The 22309-nt window shown below is 41.1% G+C and overlaps 1 protein-coding gene across 12 annotated transcripts in view; it reads left to right on the top strand.

Annotated features, from left to right (window-relative positions):
- Positions 1-22309, top strand: part of SAFB (scaffold attachment factor B) — a 109625-nt gene that overhangs the window by 78210 nt on the left and 9106 nt on the right. For 6 of the 12 annotated variants that reach the window (XM_045549004.1, XM_045548994.1, XM_045548985.1 and 3 more), the window contains 13 exons: positions 9123-9187; positions 9275-9481; positions 11899-11961; positions 12530-12562; positions 14890-14917; positions 15855-16362; positions 16789-16838; positions 17512-17606; positions 19262-19411; positions 19490-19572; positions 19871-20010; positions 20175-20263; positions 22063-22169. In XM_045549004.1, coding sequence (XP_045404960.1) covers positions 9123-9187; positions 9275-9481; positions 11899-11961; positions 12530-12562; positions 14890-14917; positions 15855-16362; positions 16789-16838; positions 17512-17606; positions 19262-19411; positions 19490-19572; positions 19871-20010; positions 20175-20263; positions 22063-22169 — 1618 coding nt within the window. The remainder of the gene's footprint in view (positions 1-9122; positions 9188-9274; positions 9482-11898; positions 11962-12529; positions 12563-14889; positions 14918-15854; positions 16363-16788; positions 16839-17511; positions 17607-19261; positions 19412-19489; positions 19573-19870; positions 20011-20174; positions 20264-22062; positions 22170-22309) is intronic. The other 6 variants (XM_045549022.1, XM_045549013.1, XM_045549078.1 and 3 more) reach the window with 1 other exon arrangement.

The raw sequence follows: 22309 nt of genomic DNA, 5'->3' as shown, positions 1-22309 counted from the left end.
AATTTTTCTATTTTCTTGTAGAGATGGGGTCTTGCAGTTTTGAGGGTGGTCTCAAATTCCTGGCCTCAAACAATCCTCCCAACTCAGCCTGGCCAAGTGCTAAGGTGATGGGCGTGAGCCCCTATGGCCAGCCCAAGGGTTATGGCGTTTTATTTTGAAATAGCTGTTATCAAGTAGCTCTCCTAACCAGCTATACTGGTGAATATCCCTACCAGCAGTGGGTGAGAATGCCTATTTCTTTAAACTCACTTAGCGTCCAATGTTATTTATCTTTTTATCTGTTGCCTGTTGTAGAGAAATAAAGTATTTCTTTGTATTCATCTGCATTTTTCTGTAGGTAAAATTTTTGTTTTCATTTCTTCACAGATTACACAGCTTCTGATAATTGGTCATTTGTATTTTCTGAATTGTCTTTTTATGTCCTTTGCCCATTTTTCTGCTTGGTTGTCATTGAGTTATAAGGGCTGCCCATATATAAAATGTTGCCGTTATTTTTTCCAATCTGTCGTTTGACTTGTGTGTGACATTTCGGTCATTATAGGTTTAATCTTTCATATGTGTGGGTGCTGTCAGCCTATTCTACATGGCCTCTAGATTTTATGTTGTTTTAAAAGGCACCCTTTTGATGTAAAACTATAAGAAAATATTAGCTGAGACTAATATTTATGGTTTTATATTTGGGTATTTATTTCATTTAGAGTTTATGTTTGCATATGGTATAAAATAGGTAGGAATGGAAACATTAAAGATTTCTGTTATCGTAAAGATAGCTTCTGCCCCTTCCCAGTCACCCACCCACCTCAGCAGGAAGAAGAAACACTGTTTTGATTGCTTTCACTGAAGATTAGTTTTGTCTGTTTTAGAACTTCATGTAAAATGGGGTCATGCCATAGAGACTTTTTTGTGTCTCTGTTTTTGTTTGTTTGGTTTTTATGGCGTGATATAATTAGTTTTATTCTGGAATGTTACAGTACCTTTTGATAGTTCATGGCCTGTTTTATAAGTTTTACTGAATTCTTTTCAGCTACATTATGAGTAGATTTTAGCAAGATTTTAACTGAAAATTGAGTGACCTGTTTAATGAATGAACCCCAAATGGCTTAAAACTAGAAAGCAGAACTCAACTAATTGCAGCATACCTCGAAAATAATTTTACACCAAGAGTGGTTTAGCAGAATCTTTTAAAATAATTATCAGCAGAGTAAGTCTCTGTAGTGGCATTATCATTAAGTATAAATTAATAGGATGTTTTATGGTGTGTGAAAATCTTTTGTAACCGGGGATGCAAAGTTGGCATGTTTGCTTTTTAAGTATTACCTAATCCTGTGCTGTTGGTTTTTTTGTGTTTTTTTTGTTTTTGTTTTTACATTTTCCTGTTTAAGGAAAGTTGAAAGGGTAAAATAGTACAGGGAATTCCCCTATTCCTTTTACCCAGATTCCCCAAATGTTAGCATTTTTACTGCATTTCCTTTATCCTTTTCTCCCTCTAGTTTGTTTTTTTTGTTTGTTTGTTTGGTTTTTTTTGAGACAGAGTCTCCCTTTGTTGCCCGGGCTAGAGTGAGTGCCATGGCGTCAGCCTAGCTCACAGCAACCTCAAACTCCTGGGCTTAAGCGATCCTACTGCCTCAGCCTCCCCAGTAGCTGGGACTACAGGCATGTGCCAGCATGCCTGGCTAATTTTTTCTATATATATTTTTTAGTTGGCCAGATAATTTCTTTCTATTTTTAGTAGAGACGGGGTCTCGCTCTTGCTCAGGCTGGTCTCGAACTCCTGAGCTCAAACGATCCACCCACCTCGGCCTCCCAGAGTGCTGGGATTACAGGTGTGAGCCACTGCGCTCGGCCTAGTTTTTTTTTTTTGTTTTTTTTTTCTGAACTGTTTGGTAAGGCTTGTGTTCCTTTGTTCTACAGACTACAGTATTGACTGAAAGCAAGAACATTACATGACCAGTGTTATCACAATCAAGAAATTAGCTATATTTGCTGACCACCACATTTCTAGTGCCTGGCATGAAGCCCAAGGTCTATAAATACTTGCTGATTGGCAGACTACATACCAGCTACTTCACTATAAAAGAGTTTGTTCTCAAAAGATTCATTAATGCCAGTATCCTTGCATAAGTGATTGCGTAGTATAAACATGGATAATGCATTCTATATACTATAACTCCTATTCTTTAAAATGTTCTTGCTGTATTGTTTATTTGTCAAGAGTTAAAATTTAAGAGTTTCTGCATAAATGCCATTTAAATCCACAATCCAATTAATGCATTAAAAGCTGAGAGAGTTTTGCTAAAAAAGAAAAAAAAACAAGAAGAAAAAAGAAATTAGCATTGATGCAATAGTGTCATCTAATGTTAGGCCTTATTATGATTTAGTAGTTTGTTCCAGTAATGTTCTTTACAGACTAAAAGCAAAAAAAGTCCTGGGTTATGCATTGTATTCAGCTATCCTGTCTCTTTTGTTGTCTTTAATCTGGAAAAGTTGCTAAAGTTGTCTTTTTTTTTTTTACTTTGCCATTTCTGAAGAGGGCAGAACAGTTCTTTTGTATTCTGTTTTTCAATTTGAAGTGTTTGGTGTGTTTTTCCCCTATGATTAGGATCAGGTTAAAATCTTGTCAGAAATACCACCAGAAATGTTGTATTCTCAGCATTTCTTATGCAGAGGCGCCTGCTGTCAATTTGAGCCCCACCAGTCATATTCACTGACTTAAAGTGGTGTTGGCCAGGTGTCTCCACTGAGGAGTTACTGTCTTCTCCTCTGTAATTCTATGTATGAGGATGAGACTGTGGAAATATCCTGTTCATTCTCCACTAGTTTCAGGAGCCACTAAATTCTGTCCACTCATTTATTGTGATGGTTGTCAAATGGTGATTTTGTAATTTCGTTATTCCTTCTGTTTATTTCTTGGCTATTCCTACTATAAGGAATAGCTTGCCCTTCTCTGTTTACCAGTGTAAACTCAGATTCTTCTTTTATTCCCACAGGTGGAATGTAAGGCTAGTTTTTTGGGGGTTTTTTTGAGGCAAGGTCTCGCTCCGCTACCCAGGCTGGAGTGCAGTCCTGTTATCATAGCTCACTGCAACCTTAAACTCCTGGGCTCAGGTGATCATCCTCCAGCTTCAAGCCTCTGAGTAGCTGGTACTACAGGTACACACCTTGATGCCTGGCTAATGTTTCTGTTTTTAGTAGAGATGGCTCTTGCTCAGGCTGCTCTGGAACTCCTACCCTCAAGTGATCCTCACCTAGGCCTCTGAGAGTGCTAGGATTATGGGTGTGAGCCACCGCCCCTGGCCAGTTAGCCTTTATTATTATTATTATTGTTATTTATAATCATAGGCAAATTGTCCCAATGGGAGCCCTGTCAGCCTGGCTCCTGTATCAGTTCCACCTGTCCTCTTTGTTCTTTGAGTCCTTTTTTACTTTCTGGAAAAGGAGGGTGCTTCAATATTATCTTGTACTTTTCCTGCCGCCTCCCTGTACTCAGTCATTTCTTCCACATCCTCTGGTCCCCTTTTGAGGAGGGAGACATTAGAAACCAAGATCTGGGCGCTTACGTATACTCTTTGCTAGCAGCTCCTAGGCCAGTGCTGAGTTTATAAAGTCGGCTGGGATGAGTGTGCCTCATGAAATTAAATGCTGCTAAAGTAATGAGAAGCAAGCCAAAGACAACTGACAAAATAAAGTCCTGGCTAATATAAATCATCCATTTGCTGAACTTGCTAGCTAGTTAGAGTGGTTTATTGCTTGAGTCTCCTGAATATTTGAGGTGGCAGTTGTATCATCAACAAATCAAAGACTTGTGCAAAATATTGGCAAGGGGACATTAAAGGACATGTAGTTTTCTTACGTAGTAAATACAGCTAACAGGAAACATTCAAGACCTGTGACATGACTAATTTTAGAAAGTTTTCCTAGATGTGATGACTTCTTATCAAGAAAGTTGTTGATCCCCCCAAACGTTGTAATGTGTTCTAAAGATAATCTGAAAAGAAAATGCAGGAGAATAGCTGAAATGTTAGGGAGGGAAATGGGAATTTCCTCTAATTTTGATGAGAGGATGTTGCAAGTAGAGTAGAAACTTTGAGGATTTGTTCATTTTACAGGTAGCACTAAGCATTTTTTAATAAATCATGTTGGAACAATTGGCTGGCTGGCTGATGGTAGGAAAAAGCTCTGTTATCTCTTCCCATGCCAAGTAGAAATTCCAGCTAAGATAGTACTTTTTTAATGTAGTTGACAAGAAAACCTGAAGTGAGACCAAAGCTGAGAAACTGTAAAGAAAAATAAATTCAGCTATATGGAAGTTTTAAGTGTCTGTAGGTACACGAGAGACTGTGAAAGAATTTATAGCATAGATAAGGAAAAGATCAATATCCAGAAAGCATTTAAATATTCCTGGAAATCAGTAAGGAAAATAGACAACCCAGTCAACAGACAGCAGAGGCTAAACAGCAACTCACAGATAGAAGAAAAGGCAGACGTGGCCTGTATGCACACAGAAAGATTCCCTGGCTGCCAATTGGAGGAAAGCAAATAAAAATAATCAGATATCATTTTTCTTGGTAAACTCTCCAAAATGTACATGCTTTATAACATCCCCCATTGGCCCAGGTCTGGGGAAATGGGTGGGTTGGGAGATGGTAAATTAGCACAGCCTTTTATGAGGGCAGCTGAACTCAGGAACAGCCATAGTGTGCAGTAAAAGATGGAGGTGGAGCAACATAGATTATGTGAAGGTATTCCGGGGCCTGCTGTTGAGTACTGAAAGCAAGTTACAGAAGGTATTGACAGTATGATTTGATTTTCACAGCAAGCTAATTTATGTATAATATATATATATGATGTAGAGATGCAAGAAAGACTGGAGAACATGTTACCAAGGTGGTAATAGTGGTTGCCTCTTAAGAGGAGGAGAGTGAGGAAGAGGGAAACTAGCTTTTTACTTCGTATAGTGAGTATATTTGTATAATTTCATAAATGTATTTGTGCAATCAAATGGAAAAGTAATGACCCACCCACATGCAGCACTGGGTACTGGCGGGGGCAGGAGGGGACCGGGGCAGTCTAACAGTGGGATTGGACATAATCTGTGAGGCAGAAGTGTAGCAGTAGGAAGAGACAGATCCCAGGCAAGGGGCTTATGCTTAGGGAGTGGAGGCCAGAACAGTTGTGCCTGTACTTTAGAGGCTAGAGGCAGCGAACAAGGGTGAAAAGCCTGCTAGAAAAATTTGAGGGGCACAATTTCCCTTGCTACTAACGACAAAGGGCTCTTTCGTTTTTGTGACAATTAATGTTTTCCATGCATTCCTTTTTGGTTAGTTTAAATACATTTTTCTTCTTTGGAAAATAGAATGTCTTTCCCCATAAAGTGATTATTGATAATCTCTAGTCAGGGATATGCTTTATATATTGAAAATTGAACGTTTTTAAGACCACACGTTCTCTCGACATCTTGGAAGGGATTTGGGCTGCAGTGTAATAACTGTACTTACTGCACAGAAGAAAAGTTGGTTGTAGAACTGGAAAATCCTGATTGTGCTTGATGAAAATCTACTGCCTTTCTTGTGGAAGAGAGAAATACAGTATAAAGGGTAGCATGTTTGTTATAACCTACTTAGATGTTTCCTACTAACTAGAATACAGTTGGACAAAAACCAGTATACATATTATAGCCGTTTTATCAGATTTAATTGTTCTATAGAAATGTTGCTGGTACATCTTCCTGGCATATTATAAAGTCTACTGTGTTGAATTCCAAATGTTTTTTAAAGCCCGAAGACATGATTTGGTGAAGAAATACATGGGAATAGCGTTCCCAGCCAGGCCATCAAAGCTATTTGCACATATGTATTGAATTGTCGTATTAGTTTGATAGGCTCTCTGTTCCTAATTAAGATAATCCTGGAGATGAATTGGAATATAGAAAAATCATGTAGAATCTCTCTGAAGCCTCAGCTAAAAAAAAAAAAAGAACAGCAAAATCATGTAATGTACACTTAAGTGTTATGAGAAAATGCTTACCCCTGAGTTTGTTTTTTTAAAGCCTTAATTATGATATAAATGATATTTTTGTCTTTTACTTTTTTTTTCCCTGTGTGTTGCAAGATTATTTATTATACAGACAAATTAATGTCTAATTTCTTATGCAGGGTATCCCAAAATTCTCCATAGAAAAGAAAAATTTTATAAACTTTTGTAGTGACTATTTAGTAAATAAAGGTACATTTAGCTACAATTTCCCATTTTCCCTATATATGGTGACTATTACCCTGTATTACTTGACCAACTCTTGGTAACCTTAAGAAATTGATGTTCACATTGAGGAAACCCAACTGGAAGTGGTTTTCCCAAGGTTGTGTGGCTGATCAACTTTCCTCCTGCATCCCTCAGGAAGCCGAGCACCACTTTCTTACTAAAGGAGCTATGAGAAGCTGTGTCCCTGGAATAGCTCTAAACCACATAACTATGCTACACTACACCTTGCTTTTGAGACAGTCTTTTACAGTAAATTTCATGTAGTTCATACATGTCAGTTTATTCTTCACATTGAAAACAGTAACTTTAGTAAGCTTGCTCTTAACACCAAAAATTTTATTTTTCTATAAATTTTTGCCATGCCTAATGATTTTTTGCATTAGTTCTTTTATTTCCAGTAGTATTTACATTTTTCTGTTTTGTGCTCATTTTATTGTTCATATAAAAAAATAAGGGCAAAGTGCCATGTAAATACTGCCGTTTGGATGAAAGTGCCAATGTGCCAGCCCACTGTGAACTGCTGACAGATTGTGAATATTATCAAATAAATAATTGATTAGCAAGAAAAATTGGGAGGTTGGGCAAGGGGATTTGGGGGAAATGATTTCCTCATTTTCAAAGCATGGAGTCATTGAAATAATGTGAGCCTAAAAAAGGTGTCCAATCTCTTAACGTTTTTCATAATTTTTTCCTTAACATTAAGTTAACCTCTTGAAGAAAACTCTGGAATTGGCGGGGCACAGTAGCTCAGGTCTGTAATCCCAGCCCTTTGGTAGGCCAAGGTGGGAGGATTGCCTGAGCCTAGGAGTTTGAGGCTGAAGTGAGCTGTGATCAGGCCACTGTGATTCAGCCTGTGTGGCAGAGTAGGACCCTGTCTCTACCCCCAAAAAACAAAGAAAAATCTGGAGTTAAATCATTCCGCCTAATTCCCTTTAACTTCTTTTTCTTTTGGTTAATTTCAGTGTTTTATGTTTAGAAAAAGATTGTGCCATGTAACTAAAACTGGAACAAAATAACAGATCAATAGAAGATAATGGAAATGTTAAATATTCCCAGGCACATAATAGGAATGTATTATTGAGTAAGGACAACATTTCAAATTGGTAAAGAGGAAGGTTTTTTGTGGTTGGTTTGTTTATTTTAGCATATCCTAAAACAGCATTCAGAAAAGATTATTTGCTAAATGCTGAGAAGTCATTTTGCAAATGGGACAAGTATTTGCAAAATAGTCTCAGTCAACATAAAACTGGGAGAGTAATTTTTCAAAGGACGACCCTCAGACCATGGCTACCACCTGTAATCATAGCAGTTTGAGAGGCCAATGTGGGAGAATTACTTCAGGGATGCCAGGAGTTCAACACCATCCTGGCAACAGCAAAACCTCTCGAAAAAATTTAAAAAGAGTTAGCCAGCCATAGTTGCATGCCAGTGTAGTCCCAGCTACTCAGGAGGCTGAGGCAGCAGAATAGCTGGAGCCCAGGAGTTTGAGGTTGCAGTGAGCTGTGATGGAACACTGTCTAGGTGACAGAGGGAGACCCTGTCTCTAAAAATAAAAAATAATATTAAAATAAAACAACCTCAAAAGAAGTAAATACAGGCGAATATTACATAGTCTTAGTGTAAAGGAGAGCTTCTGAACATAGGGTCAAAACCACTCAAACTTAGAAATCTGTTAATAGCTTGAGCTCCACAACAGTGAAATTTACCCAAAACCCAAATCAAACACTAATGAATAATTAGAGGGGAGGAAATATGTTGTATATATGATATAGAGTTTCCAAGTGAGGAGAAATGGAGCAGAAGTTACTGACTCTTGAAGGAATATAAACCAGAAAATTTAACAAAAGTACTGGTGCTCAATAAGAAAAACTTAATCCAAGGAGTAATAGAATAGATTCAGATTAAAAGCAGTATTTCTGTTTTGCCTAGCACATTGGCAAGGCTAAAGAAAAATGCCAATTTTAGGGAACATTCAGGAAGATTGGCACTTTTATTCACTTTTGATGGAACTATATAAATTAGAATAAGCTAACTCTTGTGTATCATGACAGCATATTGGAAGCTTTTTTATGTTTACCCTTACAAATCTGTAAACATTTTGTTCTAGAGATGCAATTTTTGAGAATATGTTCTAAGATGAAAACTACCTGTGTGCAAAAACCAGTTACCAGGATGTACATCTTCATGAGCATCATCTTACATTTCTACCCATAAATATTGATTAGATCAGTGCTGGGGTAGCCGTGTGGTGCAGTTAAAGAATATGGAAAGATGTTCACAACATATTAAGTGAAAAGAGAGGACAGTGCAGTGCCAATTTTGTAAGCAGAAGTACATGTACCACATAGAAAAAGTCAGAGGACATTTGATGTCAGTATATACCGTGAGTGCTAACCCAAGGTGCTGAAATTGTGAGTGGCTTTTGTTTTCATTTTCCTCATTTATATTTTGCTTTCTGTCATTGTTGGTGTGGAGAAGCAAACTCTGTGTTCATTAACTAAAGAACAGCACATTTGCATCAGAGGCTGCCCTCCCCACAAACAAAGCCTCTTGACAAAAAGGTCAGGCCTTAGGACAGGTCTGGTCTGCCTAACTTTGCTAAGAACCAATTTCTCGCGCCTCCTACTTCCACTGCCAGTTGATAAGAACAGAAGCTGTTGTACTGGAGGGTGGGGTGGGGCCTGCCTTGAGTGGAATGGCATTCCCATTCCTGCATTATGCAGTGTTCCTACCTTGGTAGGTGCCATGGGTGTTTAAGGTGTCTTTGCTTCTGTAGTGCTGGAGGCGTATAGACATGAAGGTTATTGCTTCTGGAAAATGCACATGATTGATCTCATGCTGTAAATGATGGTTTTTCTCCTCAGGGCGTAAACCAGAGGAAGAGGGTGTGGAAGATAACGGGCTGGAGGAAAATTCTGGGGATGGACAGGTATGTGCAGCCTTGCAAGCGAAGCAGCTTTGTGCATGGACCAATGGCAGTCACATGATGGTTTTGTTTGGTTTTGTCTTGTCACAGGAGGATGTTGAAGCCAGTCTGGATAACTTGCAGGATATGGATATAATAGATATCAGTGTATTGGATGAAGCAGAAATTGATAATGGAAGCGTTGCAGATTGTGTAGAGGACGATGATGCTGATAATCTCCCGGAGTCCCCATCTGACAGTAGAGAGCTAGTCGAGGGAGACATGAAAGTGCTTCCAGAGCAGCTTCAAGAACAAGCTGTAGGTAACTTGCCAGTGTCTCTGAAATGTATCCTGAACGTTTATGTCAGTTCCACAAATATCATAATAGATGATACTTTTATAGTTGAATTTAAGTTCTCTTAATGCAAGTTCAGTAGAAAAATGGTTCATCTGCTTACATACATGTACAATTGTCACAATTCTGAAAACACACTTTGCTCAGTTGAAAAGTGATGTCTCATAATGTACGTAAGTTAATGCAGTGTATTTGCAGGAAACAGCATGAAACATTTTGAGGACAATATTCAAAACCTTCCTGTTACAGGAAGTTGATCTGTGCTGTTACAGCGTAGATGCCTTGAAAATATGAAATAGGAGGAGGTTGGAAGGTGTTCTTTTCTCAGTTGGTAGCCTCCTAATAGTGAACCTTTAATAGGAACTTTGACATTGTCTTTAAAGCCTTAGCTTTTTTTCATGTTAGGATCATCTGAAATGTATAACAAAAGTTCAGTGAGTATTATGTGTTGACCTCTGCCTACCAGGCATTAGTCATTATGTCCTTTAATCTTTTTAACAAGAATGTGACATGTTCATGCTGTTGTCCCCATTGTCAGTTGAGAAAAGTGGGAGACAAAGGTAAGAAATATGTCCAGGTAACATACAGTCTGTAATAGGATAAGAATTAAGACCAGGCTAAGCCTTGAATAAGAGCGAGACCCCATCTCTACGAAAAGTAGAAAGAAATTAGCTGGACAACTAAAAACGTACACAGAAAAAATTAGGCGGGCATGGTGGTGCATGCCTGTAGTCCCAGCTACTCGGGAGGCTGAGGCAGAAGGATTGCTTGAGCCCAGGAGTTTGAGGTTGCTGTGAGCTAGGCTGGGCAACAGAGCGAGACTGTCTCAAAAAAAAAAAAAGACCAGGCTAATTCAAGAGTCTGTGTACTTAACTCATACCCCACATTGACTTGCTGCCATTCGTTTGTTATTAAATTATTTCGTTTGCATGAAGATTAATGGTAGGAGACAGGAAAGGCAGTGAAAATGAGGGGCCCTTTAGGTGTTGGTTCATGGGAGGGGCCCCGTGTCCATAGTGGTCCGAGATCTTCTGCAGCCTGCGCCGCTTGAGCAATCTTCAGGGAAGGAAGCCCTGCTGGTTGACTTCTGCCATTGCAGAATCTGTGTTTCCTCCTGGAACTGATTCTCAGTTTCCCTAGAGGAAGCAGATTGTCATCTTTGAATGGGGTTTTTGATTTTGAGAAATTGCTGTTATTCTGAGAGTTATTCTGATACAGATGGGGTTTGCAGTTGCTTCATTTTTTGGTGAGTGTCATTCGCCAGCTCCCTGAAAAGGAGCAGCAGAAATACTTGTGCAGTGGTGGGGATTACATACCCTTCCACATTGGCTGTATTTTCTTAAGGCTGTTTTGTTTTCTTACTGCTTCTAGTTAGAAAATAATACATAGTGCAATAAAAGCTAGAAACATCATAAATGTGTAGAAGCAGTGTAGTTAAGGGTTGAGGCTGTAGACTTTGGAGGTCTGCCAGTTGCCCTGGGCAGCCTTAGGCAGGTTACTTAACCTCTCTGAATAGGCAATGTACTTCTTGAATTTTTTTCATCAGTTGTATGTCTTTGCTAGTGAAGTGAAAATGATGCTAATACATGCTCCTTATGAAATATGTCAAAAATATTTCCCCTAAAAATACACGAATTTTCAGGGCTCTATAGCAGACAGCCAGTAGTTGACTCAGAAAGCATCCAAACTCCTTCTCTGTGTTTAATGAATCCCTCACCTTTTTGGGTAGAACTTCCCTCTTAGAATAGAAGTTCAGCGTCCAGTTAAATTTCCCTGCACACGAGGCATAGAGTAGTCACCTGGATTTTGCCAGTTCTATGCTGCTGTCCTCACAGTCTTGTCTAGAAGTTGATACTAGGAGGCATGGTTCTCAGATCCTGTTGCTTTCTGGGTGATAGCTGTCCCGTGGGTAGCAGTCCCTCTGTGAGTGGCATATACAGGCTTCGGTAGTAAGTGGTTAAAGACTCCACTCTGCAGTGTGATTATAGACACTGTTCTCGGAACAGAAGCCCCCAAACCTGGTGTTATAGTCCACCTAAAGAGTCTGTGTACTACCGAATTTGAATCTCTCTTCTGCTTAAATTAGAATTTTTGCTTTGTTTGGGTTGTGTCTGGAAACGGACACTGATGACCATGTCAGTGGGTTTCATATTCTGTCAGCACATAGGCATTTACATACAATATTTCTTTCAGTCTAGATGCAAGGGTAATGCTGGTTTTTTTAATAGTATTTTGAGTAGCTGTTTCAATTATAATGTTTTAAGATACTGTGTTCCCAGTTTTATTATAAAAGATTTTTATGGCTAATGAGTTTTTATTTCACAGATGTACCATTATGTTATTGTGATGTAATTAATTGTATCCTCCATTTATTTTACAGGTAGAGGACAAAGAAAATATAAACAATTTAGATACTTCATCATCTGACTTCACTATATTACAGGTACATTATCATATGTCTCAATTTTAGAATCAAAGGTTAGACCACAGTTTCTGGAAACCATTTCAGACATTGTGTGATAGTTCCAAGTAATAGTCATTGCAAGGTTTGTTTACTTTGTCAGTCTTTGGAGGAGGTTTTTGCTCCGTGCTTTTTTCCCAAATATAACTTACCTGTGGCCAAGGACTTAGCTCTTGGCTTTGACTGGTTGATTTTAAACTCTATGGCTCACTAGCAGTGCATGGAAGGGGGCACACTTGGTGACAGTGCTTGTTAATTTCATTGCTCCAGGAAAGGTAGGCTGTCTGATCCACTCTGCATGCTGTTCCCTGCAGAAAGAGGATTTCCTGGGGACAGTGGAGGGGGTGTTCCCTCTCTAAGAAAGATAAACAGGGCACTGGTGAGGATGGGAGGGTGGGCAGGGCACTGACATTGCAGCTGGGAAAGTTGGAATCTTTGGGGTTCTCGTCCTGTCTTTGGATGTTTTTCCTACCAGAATTGCAAAGATTTATTTTGATGACTGTATCATCTTGGCTGTTTCATTACCATCTTTTTAAATATTAAATCTTAGATGAGAACAAATGAGATGAGAACTAACTTTCAGGTATGATTTTCGTAAATGTGGGTCTTGAGTTCCTTTTCATTGTTTTGCCAACCTACATAGATTTAAATTGTTGGAATACATGTACTCACTTAGCTATCCACTTTTCTGTAGTAGTTTTTATGAGGAAATCAAAATGCAGTCAGCTTTTGTCAGGCCCTTGTTTTTGCTTTTAAATAGTGTAATTTGTCCTGTGCTAATTAGAAATCACCTTTCAGACAAGATCTCCATTTGCTTCTGCCATGCCAGGGGCAAGGGAGATACTGGAAAACCAGAACTCCAGCCTGAGTGTGCAATTCTGGAGAAAACTTGGTGAAGCCCAGCTCCCCTTTAGAGCTGATGTCTTCCAACTGTGAAGTGGCACAGCCCGTTCTTCATTCAGAAAGGAGAGTTGGAGCCAGATCTTGTCATTCTCTCTAGTGTATTTCTAGGTCATTGTTACAATAGAAAATATACAGTTCCTCTCATAGGTAAATTGTAATAGATTTGATGCTCTCTACTGAAAATTCAGGAAAAGAGTTATGGTGTCAAGACTAATCATTTGCTTTAGTTGTGAAGTCTTAATTCCCAGCATGACATAGGATAAATGGGAAAAAAATAGATTGAAACCATGAGGAAAGTGAACAGTCTCCTAGGGCATCCCAGGATCTTAGAGGAAGGTATAAATCACATCCGTTTATTGGGTATATGGGAAGCACCTGTGATGTGTCAGGTGTGGTCTTAGCTACCAGGGTTAGAGATACATGAGAGATAAGTATGGTCCCCATCCTCGCAGGGGCCCTTTTTGCATGTGAGTATACAGGTAACCAGAGTTTTGGGAAGAGCCTGCAGTGATAATTTGGAGCACAGACGTGAAGTCATGGCCTTTGTTCAAAGTCTGTGTCTGCTTCCCACCTGCTGTGTGTCTTTGGGCAAGGTACTCAGACATTCTGGGCCACAGTCACTCAATCTATAAGAAGAAGGATGGTAATAATAGTAGCAACCTCCTGGGGCTGTCTGATGTCAAGTATGTGTATATAGGCACTTAAATTTATGCCTGGACCCTGGTCAGTACTCAGTCTTCAGTGTTTGCTGGAATTCCAGAGTAATGTGCCTTGTGTTCATGGGAAACACAAGAGCCTTTGGACCACATATAGAGAAGAAAGGCCTTTTCCTTAGTGGAGTAGCAGCTAGAGTTTGGATTAGAGAGGGAACTGCTAGGCAAGCCTTGTAGAGAACATGTCCCTGAGCTAAATACTAAAGCAAGTTTGGGACATGGCCAAGATGGGGAAGAAGGGGCCTTTTGGGGAGTGAGGTCATGTGGGGTCCCATTGGCTGAAGGTCTGAGGCCATAGAGGGACAGGTGCTTGCTGTGGTAGCAACGTCCAAACAGACAAGGGAAGGGGTACACAAAGCAGATGCAGTTATAGACAAGGAATAGCAATAGTTGAATTGGTAGGCCTTCCTGGGAAAATTTTTGAGTGACATTTAGAGGTGTCCTGGTGGCATTGACTGGAAGAGGAGATGAAATAGGAAGAGCAAATGCTCGAGGTCACTCAGTGCGCAGGGGCTAGGGTGGCACCACCATGCAAAATAAGAACAGGAGTCAAACCACATTGTCCCATATTCCCTAACTCTTTGAATTTTCAGAAAGTTAATTGTAGATTCATTGTGAAAAAATAATTGTCTGGTCTGGGCCTAGTGGCTCATACTTGTAACCCTAGCACACTTGAAGGCTGAGGTGCTAGGATCTCTTGAGCTGAGGAGTTAAAGACCAGGCGGAGCATGAGCCATACCCCATCTCTACTAAAAGGAGAAAAATTAGCCAAGTGCCAGGCCCAGTGCCTGTAGTCCCAGCTACTCACTAGGCTGAAGCAGGAGAATGGCTCGAGCCCAGAAGTTTGAGATTGCAGTGAGCTACCATGACACCACTGCACTCCAGCCAGGGTATCAGACCAAGGGTTTCTTGTGTGTGTCCAAAAAAAAAAAAAGGATTGTCATATGTGTGTCATGCCTTCTGTTAAGTCAGGAAAAGTAGAAAAATGAAAATCCTGTTGTTCTTCAATTTGAGAGTTCAGTCTAGAAAGATAGATAAGCATGGGATCAGTTCTTCACTGTGTAATGTGACCAGGTCTTAAGCCCATTAAGAGGAAAATGAATGTAGGGTGGGTGAGTGAGGTGGGTGCCAGTGGTGGGGGGCGGTCCTCAGAGAAGCAACTTTTCTACCTATTGCATTTCTTGAGTTTCCCAGGATGTTTTTTTTGAAATTCCCTTTTTATGTATTTTGTTTTTGTTTCCTAAAACTAAGTTTCATCCATCTGGCATAGTCTTATTTATGTTTTTTGTTGCAGGAAATTGAAGAGCCTTCCCTGGAGCCAGGTACTGTTAAATGAAAGACTTACCAGCGGGGGTTTTGAACCATTCTAGTTTTCTACCTTCTCTAATTTGCATTCTTTAATTTTAAAAAGTTGCCTTACTGTAGTATACATTGTTCTAAAGGTTTACAATCCAGAACCTACCAAGATCATAGAGATTGGAAACCCAGCCATATCACCAGATCTGTGAACGTGGCTAACTTACTATTTTTTTAAATGTATCAGTGAGATGAAACTGTCTCATGCCTTTTTAAATATAAATGTCATTTAAACATATGTACAATGAGTTTGCATGCCTCTTAAGAGCTAATACCTTTACACTCCACAAAACAGATCTTGTGATATTGGGCAGAATCTTAATTTAATGGTTTTTAATTCAGTCAGTACAGATAGTGGTAGGGAGATACATTTTAAAACATTGAGACATAACTGGATTCCAGAAGAGGAAAGAGTTTCTTCATGAGAATTCCAAACACTATTCACTTTCTGGACTGCAAATATCTCAGAGCACCGATGGAAGAGATTCTGATTTTCATGTTGGACTATTCTGTTAAAAGAAATTCAAAGAAATTTGGAAATTGAGCTGTTCAGTGAATGGCGATACATTCAGTTAAGCAACTTCGACTTTGGAAGCTAAATTTGGAAGAGTCATATATAAACGACGACAGAATGAAGATTGTCAAGAATCAGCCAGAAGGTGTTGTGGGTTGAATCTCTGGGATGCTTTTCTCTTCCGTGTAGGGTAAAGGCTAACCTAGCAGTCGGTCGGAGCGCAGGTAGTGTACCCAGTATAACTTTGCACACCCCCGGGTTTTCCAATCTCTGTGTAGCTAGCAGTTCTCTTCATGTTAGTGTGGCAGCCGTGCCAGTTCCGCATTTGTGATTGCTTTATTTCCCTGGTAATTAAACCTTGTGCCATTCTATTCCTGTTAAATCCGTAGAAAATGAGAAAATACTCGACATTTTGGGGGAAACTTGTAAATCTGAGCCAGTAAAAGAAGAAGGTTCCGAGCTGGAGCAGCCATTTGCACAGGATACAAGTAGCGTGATGCCAGACAGAGAGCTCGCGGAGGAAGAGGACCTTTTTGACAGCGCCCATCCGGAGGAGGGTGATTTAGATTTGGCCAGCGAGTCAACACACACTCAGTCGTGCAAGGCAGACAGCCTGTTAGCAGTAGTGAAAAGGGAGCCCGTGGAGCAGCCAGGCGATGGCGAGAGGATGGACTGTGAGCCTGTAGGGCTAGAGCCGGCAGTTGAGCAGAGTAGTGCAGCCTCTGAGCATGCGGAGGCCTGTAGCGATGAGGTCGCAGAAGCGCCCACAGAAGCCCCAAGTCCAGAAGGCAGAGATAGCAAAGAAGACGAGAAGAAGTTTGATTTTGAAGCTTGTAATGAAGTCCCTCCGGCTACTAAAGAGTCCTCAACCAGTGAGGGCGCTGATCAGAAAATGAGGTTTGTTTTTTCTCAGTTTTAGACCAGACGCTATCTCCTTTTCATTGGTCATTTAATGACACACATAAGCTGTTTTTTTCTGCAATTGGCCAGCCAGACTGATGAAATTGTAGTTTTACTTCTAGAGAATGTTTTATTTCTCTTTGTGTATTTCACACTGATTACATAATCTTTTTTCTTTTTCTCAACCTATCATGGTTGTGTTCTTTAATTCTTCCTAATTATCTTTAACCCAGCAGAATTAATTAACTCCTGTGGGTCTGAAATCTTATGGTTAGGTCAGATTTCCAATACAAGTTTGTCGGGCTATCATTTTTTCAAAACTAAATTTCGGGTAGGTATGCAACCTCAGCACGTATTTTATAATTTTGAGTTTGTTTCCTCCATGCGTCTTCCTTCTGGAATAACATTATGTTTTGTCTCTAGTTCTGTCGACGATGACTCGGATACAAAAAGGCCTTCCAAAGAGGAAAAGGGTAGGTCACCCCAGAGACACCAGTCCTTTGGGGCATGTTTGGCCTGGACAGGAGCGGGGTGTTTGATTCTTGTTCTTGGCATACTGCGTTTCTCACTCAGATTTTCCCAAGTCTTTCCTGAAGTCTTTCTGCACTTCTCTGCTATTAACTCTACAGCTTCTGCATTGTAGGGAGCAAACCAGATCCCATGAGTTAACATATTGACTAATGCTCTAGGGAGAGTGTTGGAGTTTATTGGTCCTGTAACCCTTTAGTAAAATGATTAATTGGGAGAGAATTGAACTAGATCATTTCCTTCTTAACCATTGTTTTAACCGACTACAGATAGGGGATAGATGGAGAGGTATATGCTATAAGAAATGGAAACAACAGGAATGTTTTTCCATTGAGATACCTAATTAGCCATTTAGTAACTTTGTAAGGGAACAACTTCTTGCAGTGCTGACAGCCCCTAAGGTGGTGTTGTGATGGGCCTTTCTGGCAGTGCTGTTGGGCCTCGTGCGCAGCTGCACTCTGTTGATGAGGACACTGGACCAGGCCTCCACCCCTGTTTGGCTTTTGGTGCTGCCACTGTCTGGACCAGAGGGCACCGTATCTGGCTTGGAATAGCTTTCTTGAAAACTCAAGATCTTGGGGGTGTTCAGTTATTGACCAGAATTTTCTTTTGGAATAGGTCGTAGCAGTTGTGGTAGAAATTTCTGGGTTAGCGGACTGTCTTCTACAACAAGAGCTACAGATTTGAAGAATCTTTTCAGCAAATATGGGAAGGTAAGAGCCAGGGGTTGTTTGAAAAAGAAGGTGCTTTTCAGCCGATGTAATACAGACTTTACATGCAGGTCCTCGTCCCTGCTCAGTGAGCACCTTGAGTGACACTAGGAGCTTATGTTTGCTCATGGATGTGGAGGGTGTGCGCCCTTCCTTTAATGGCTTCCTGAGTCCGTGTGTTTGCAAAGGACTCACTCCCAGGGAATGCAGTGGGTGGGCCGAGGTGCTGGTCAGCGCGGATTTGAGGCATGGGTGATTAGAGGAATCGATAAAGAAGTATAGCCCTTGGAACAGGGGCCTGTCTGAACATGTTGTGTGACCCTGTGCCTTTGCATCCCCTGTCTGAACTTCCCTGGTAATGTAGAGGGCTCCCAACCAACCACTGGGGGCAATTCTGGCCCCTTCTCATCCACATCACCTGCCTTTCCTGAGCTAGTGAGGTGTGACAGCCATTGACTTTTCTCCCTTCCCTTTCTCACCTGTCCTGTTTCTCTCTTACACTTGTTGCACTCACCTCCCAAATAAACTACTGCATCCAGGGCTCCTCGTCTCTGAGAGTCAGATTTTGGGTCACCAAAGTACAATTTAGTATAGTGTGTCATCCATAGTAAGGGGTCCGTATGTTGTGATAGAGAAAAACAATATGGTTTATCCCGATTATTGACATCCAAGAACTAATGAGTAGAGAAATTATGCCTGAGGGCTCTCTGGGCCTCAGTAATCCCAAGTGCATGACTGGAAGACCTGTACCTGGTCTTCCCAACTGGGGCCCCCGCCCTGACTGCAGAGGAACTCTCAGTAGGTGGCTGCTTTCAGCAGGGAAGTTTCCTAAAGACTGCAGTGTCTTGGGTTCATTGCAGGCCCATTTGCATTAAATAGGAGACCAAAGCCCTCTGAAACCTTCCATGTGACATAGCACACGTGAACACACTGGCCGTGGCCACTGATTCCTGAGGGGGTTTTCCTGAGCTGTGGTGCCTTCTGCCTTAAAAGGGCAAGCCTGACTTAAGCTTGCTGAATTTGTTAGGAGAACTGAGTCCCATGTAAAGGATGTGCCCCATCTCAAACACATCACTGAAATTTGTTTCTGTTAATAGTCAGGTGGTTTCACTTCTCAACCTTCAGGCAAAGGGAAAAAAATGAGGTGAATTTTGTGTTCCCCAGTGGTGTTTACAAACCTGTCCTCACATCAGTGTCTGGACAAATCCTCCTACATAATAACACTTCATACTTTACGGCCAAAATATCATGACTGTATATTTACAACCATTTCTGCCCAACTTTTAAGCCATGCTAAAGGAACGCTATGCAAACGGTTGGTTTCGTTTCCCTTTTCTCTCTGTTCCTGCACACTGCTCTCCTGGTCCCTTTGAGGAACCATGAGGAACAATTAAAGAGTAGCCTTATCCTCCCTACGATCTGTAGGACACATGGAGACCCAACTCCCGTGCCAGCACTCACGCCATGGAGGGCTCCAGGACTGGAGTGCATCAGAGGAAAGCAGTGTCACCACTGCCCTGCCCTCCACCCCAACCCCCAGTACCTCTCTCAGAGGGTTCTTCTGCAAATTGCGACACCCCACACATTTCAGTCAGTTTTGGGGGTCTGTGTCTGTGTAGGCTTCGTGTCCAAGTGATACTTGCATGCTTCCCTTTGAGGTGGTGGGTGCCAAGGTTGTGACAAATGCCCGGAGTCCCGGAGCTCGCTGTTACGGCTTTGTCACGATGTCCACAGCAGAGGAAGCAACAAAATGCATTAACCACCTGCACAAAACGGAGCTCCACGGGAAGATGATCTCTGTGGAAAAAGTGAGTGATCATTTTCTTCCTGGGATGTGGCTGGTTTTAGGAAATGATGTAATACTTGAACTTGATTCCTTATTTCAGGCAAAAAATGAACCTGCTGGGAAGAAAACCTCTGACAAAAGAGATAGTGAAGGCAAGAAGGAGAAGTCAAGCAACATGGACAGGTACTCCTCTCTTCTGATGAAATGAAAGGGACGAGACAGCTGAAGGACACCCTGTCCTTTATTTGACATCCTTCAAGTTTTCAATAGCTGGGGAAGTCTCAGTACTGTATCAGAGGTGAACGCCCCATGGGACCCATTTCCCATTGTTTTTTTGAACTTGGTCAGCAGCCCTTCACTGTCAGTAGTTGGTTTGCTCTCTCTGATCAGTTGATGCTCATTGTGGTATTCAGGCAGGGCTGGTCTGTCTCCCTGAGCACTTGCTGTAACACACTCCTGTGTCCTGGGCTGCTATTTGTAGATCTGCGAACCTTAAGAGGGACGATAAACCCGACAGAAAAGATGATGCTAAAAAGGGTGAAGATGGAATTGGAGAAAAGAATAAGGACCAAGATGACCAAAAACCTGGCCCCTCAGAGCGATCTCGAGCCACAAAATCAGGTAGGCAAGGGAGCTATACAGGAGGTTTCATCTTGTTTTCTGTCCCTAGCCTGTGTGGGTTGTTAACTTGCTATGACTAGGAGACAACTAGGTTCATTTTTCATAGTTTCTCCATTGAGTATTTATTACATCTTACCTTCCCCTTAACTCCGTTCTTCCTGTAGGGAGTCGAGGAACCGAGCGGACTGTAGTCATGGATAAATCTAAAGGGGTGCCTGTTATTAGTGTGAAAACATCTGGATCCAAAGAGAGAGTGAGTATTAATTTTCTGAGTTGGATATTTATCTCTCTTTAGTTTATATTTCTATATGCATCTCACAGAATTTTTAGCTTAATGTGAGAAAAGCTTTCTACCTTTTCAAAATCCCGTAAATCAACACTTTTTAAATGGAGAAAATGCTAAAGCTTTCATTTACACTTCATGTTGTTCTGATGATTTTTTGGTTTTTATTTTCCTAAGCTAACTTTTAAATTGAAAACATGAGAGCACTTGACTTTTCTCCCTGAATAAGCATGTAGTGGTCGATTTTCATTGTCTGCCCTGAAAGTTTCAGCAGCTCCCTGTTGTGTATTCATAAACCTGGCCCCACCAGCCTTTGTAGCCTGCCTCTAAGTCTGGTCTCCCTGGGTCCAGTCCCATAGGCTTCTCTGCACACTGCTGCACAGAACACTGGAACCCAACGTGTCTGTGTTAGCTGCTTAGCACCTGACTCTGCGTGCCTTTAGGGTCATGGGCAGCTGTTAATGTTCATAAGTTCGACTTGTGACAGTCTTAGAAGTTTGACAGACGTGGATCACAGGTCCGCAAGATCACACCCACATTCAGCGGTTCAGTAGGATGATCACTGCAGTTAGCATATAGTTGTGTTCATGGCTAAGATTGGCTGTTTCTGGACAAGGAAGTCCATTAGAGCATTGGCACCCAAGGTTTTTATTGGAGGCTGGTAACAGGCACCCTCTGCCCAGCAGGTACCAAAATTTCCCATTCCCAGAAGGAAGTAGATGTTCACCATGAACTACAATTTGCACAGGCTAGGCACACTGAACCACCTTTAGCAGTTACCTCAAGAGTATCCAAGTTCCAGTTGCCAGCCTTGGGCCTACCATGTCAACCCTGAGCTGTACAGAGGGACAAGCCATTTAATCTGGTTCATGATGTTATTCACCTGCAAGCCAGCCTTTCAGTTATGGAAGCTTCCATTCCAGTCTGTGCTAATTTGTGTCAATTTTTTAACATGGTTAGCCTTTTATTTTATGAACCATGATTGAAAATGGAAAAAGGAAAGTGGATTCCGGGGCTAAAATGGCTAGCTGTGCAATAAATGTACTTGGCATAATCAGAGATTGTCAGGCACACTAGAAGGGCATTATTATCCAACTACATATTTATTTATGAAGTAAAAGACAAGGATTTTAGTTTGGATGCAGAAGAAAAAGTATGCATAATGTTTTGATCTTACGAAAAAATTTCGTTTCAGTTTTCATTTCCATTTTTACCCTATTGAATATAGTTGATGAATCATATTTTAGCATTAAATGTTGATGAAACTCTATCTTTTAATTATAAAGTTTCTTTAGCGAGAATACCTCATCATCTGATGTTTCATTAAAAGTTGATCATTGTGTGAGATTTGCACATTGAATGCTTGGACACACATGGACGTACTTAATTCTTCTTGGTCATTTGTAATCCCTACCGTTTTTCTTTGGTTGGGTGGGTTTTGGGGGATTTTTTTTTTTTTTGAGACATGCTGTGTTTCCCAGGGTAGAGTGCAGTGGCGTCATCATAACTCACTGCAACCTCAAAGTGTTGGGTTCAAATGATCCTCCGGCCTTAGCCTCCCGAGCAGCTGGAACGATAGGCATCTCCCACTATGTCCAATAGATTTTTCTTAATTTTTGTAGAGATGGGGTCTTGCTGTTGCCCAGGCTGGTTTCAAACTCGTGGACTCAAGCAGTCCTCCTACCTCAGCCTCCCAAAGTGCTGGGATTACAAGTGTTGGTCCCCATGCCTGACCTACCTTAACTTTTTAATGTTCTTTGGTGAACTAGGTTTCCAAAAGCCAGGATCGTAAATCAAGTAGCAGGGAGAAGCCATCCGTTGTGTCCTTTGATAAGATCAAAGAGCCTCGAAAGTCAAGGGACTCAGAGTCCCGTAGGTGAGTTTGGATCCAGGAATACTTGGGTTGTTTCCCTATACTGTGGTCATAACCATGTCCTGGGAGGACATGTTCACTGTTCCCTGGGGGTGGAATACTGGAGTGAACGTTTTTGTTACGTTGGCTGTCAGTTCATGGGC

This window comes from Lemur catta, chromosome 1 (assembly GCF_020740605.2).
Source record: "Lemur catta isolate mLemCat1 chromosome 1, mLemCat1.pri, whole genome shotgun sequence".
Lineage (NCBI taxonomy): Eukaryota > Metazoa > Chordata > Mammalia > Primates > Lemuridae > Lemur > Lemur catta.
The sequence above is the reverse complement of the archived record's forward strand: the minus strand, read 5'-3'. Positions and strand labels throughout refer to the sequence as shown.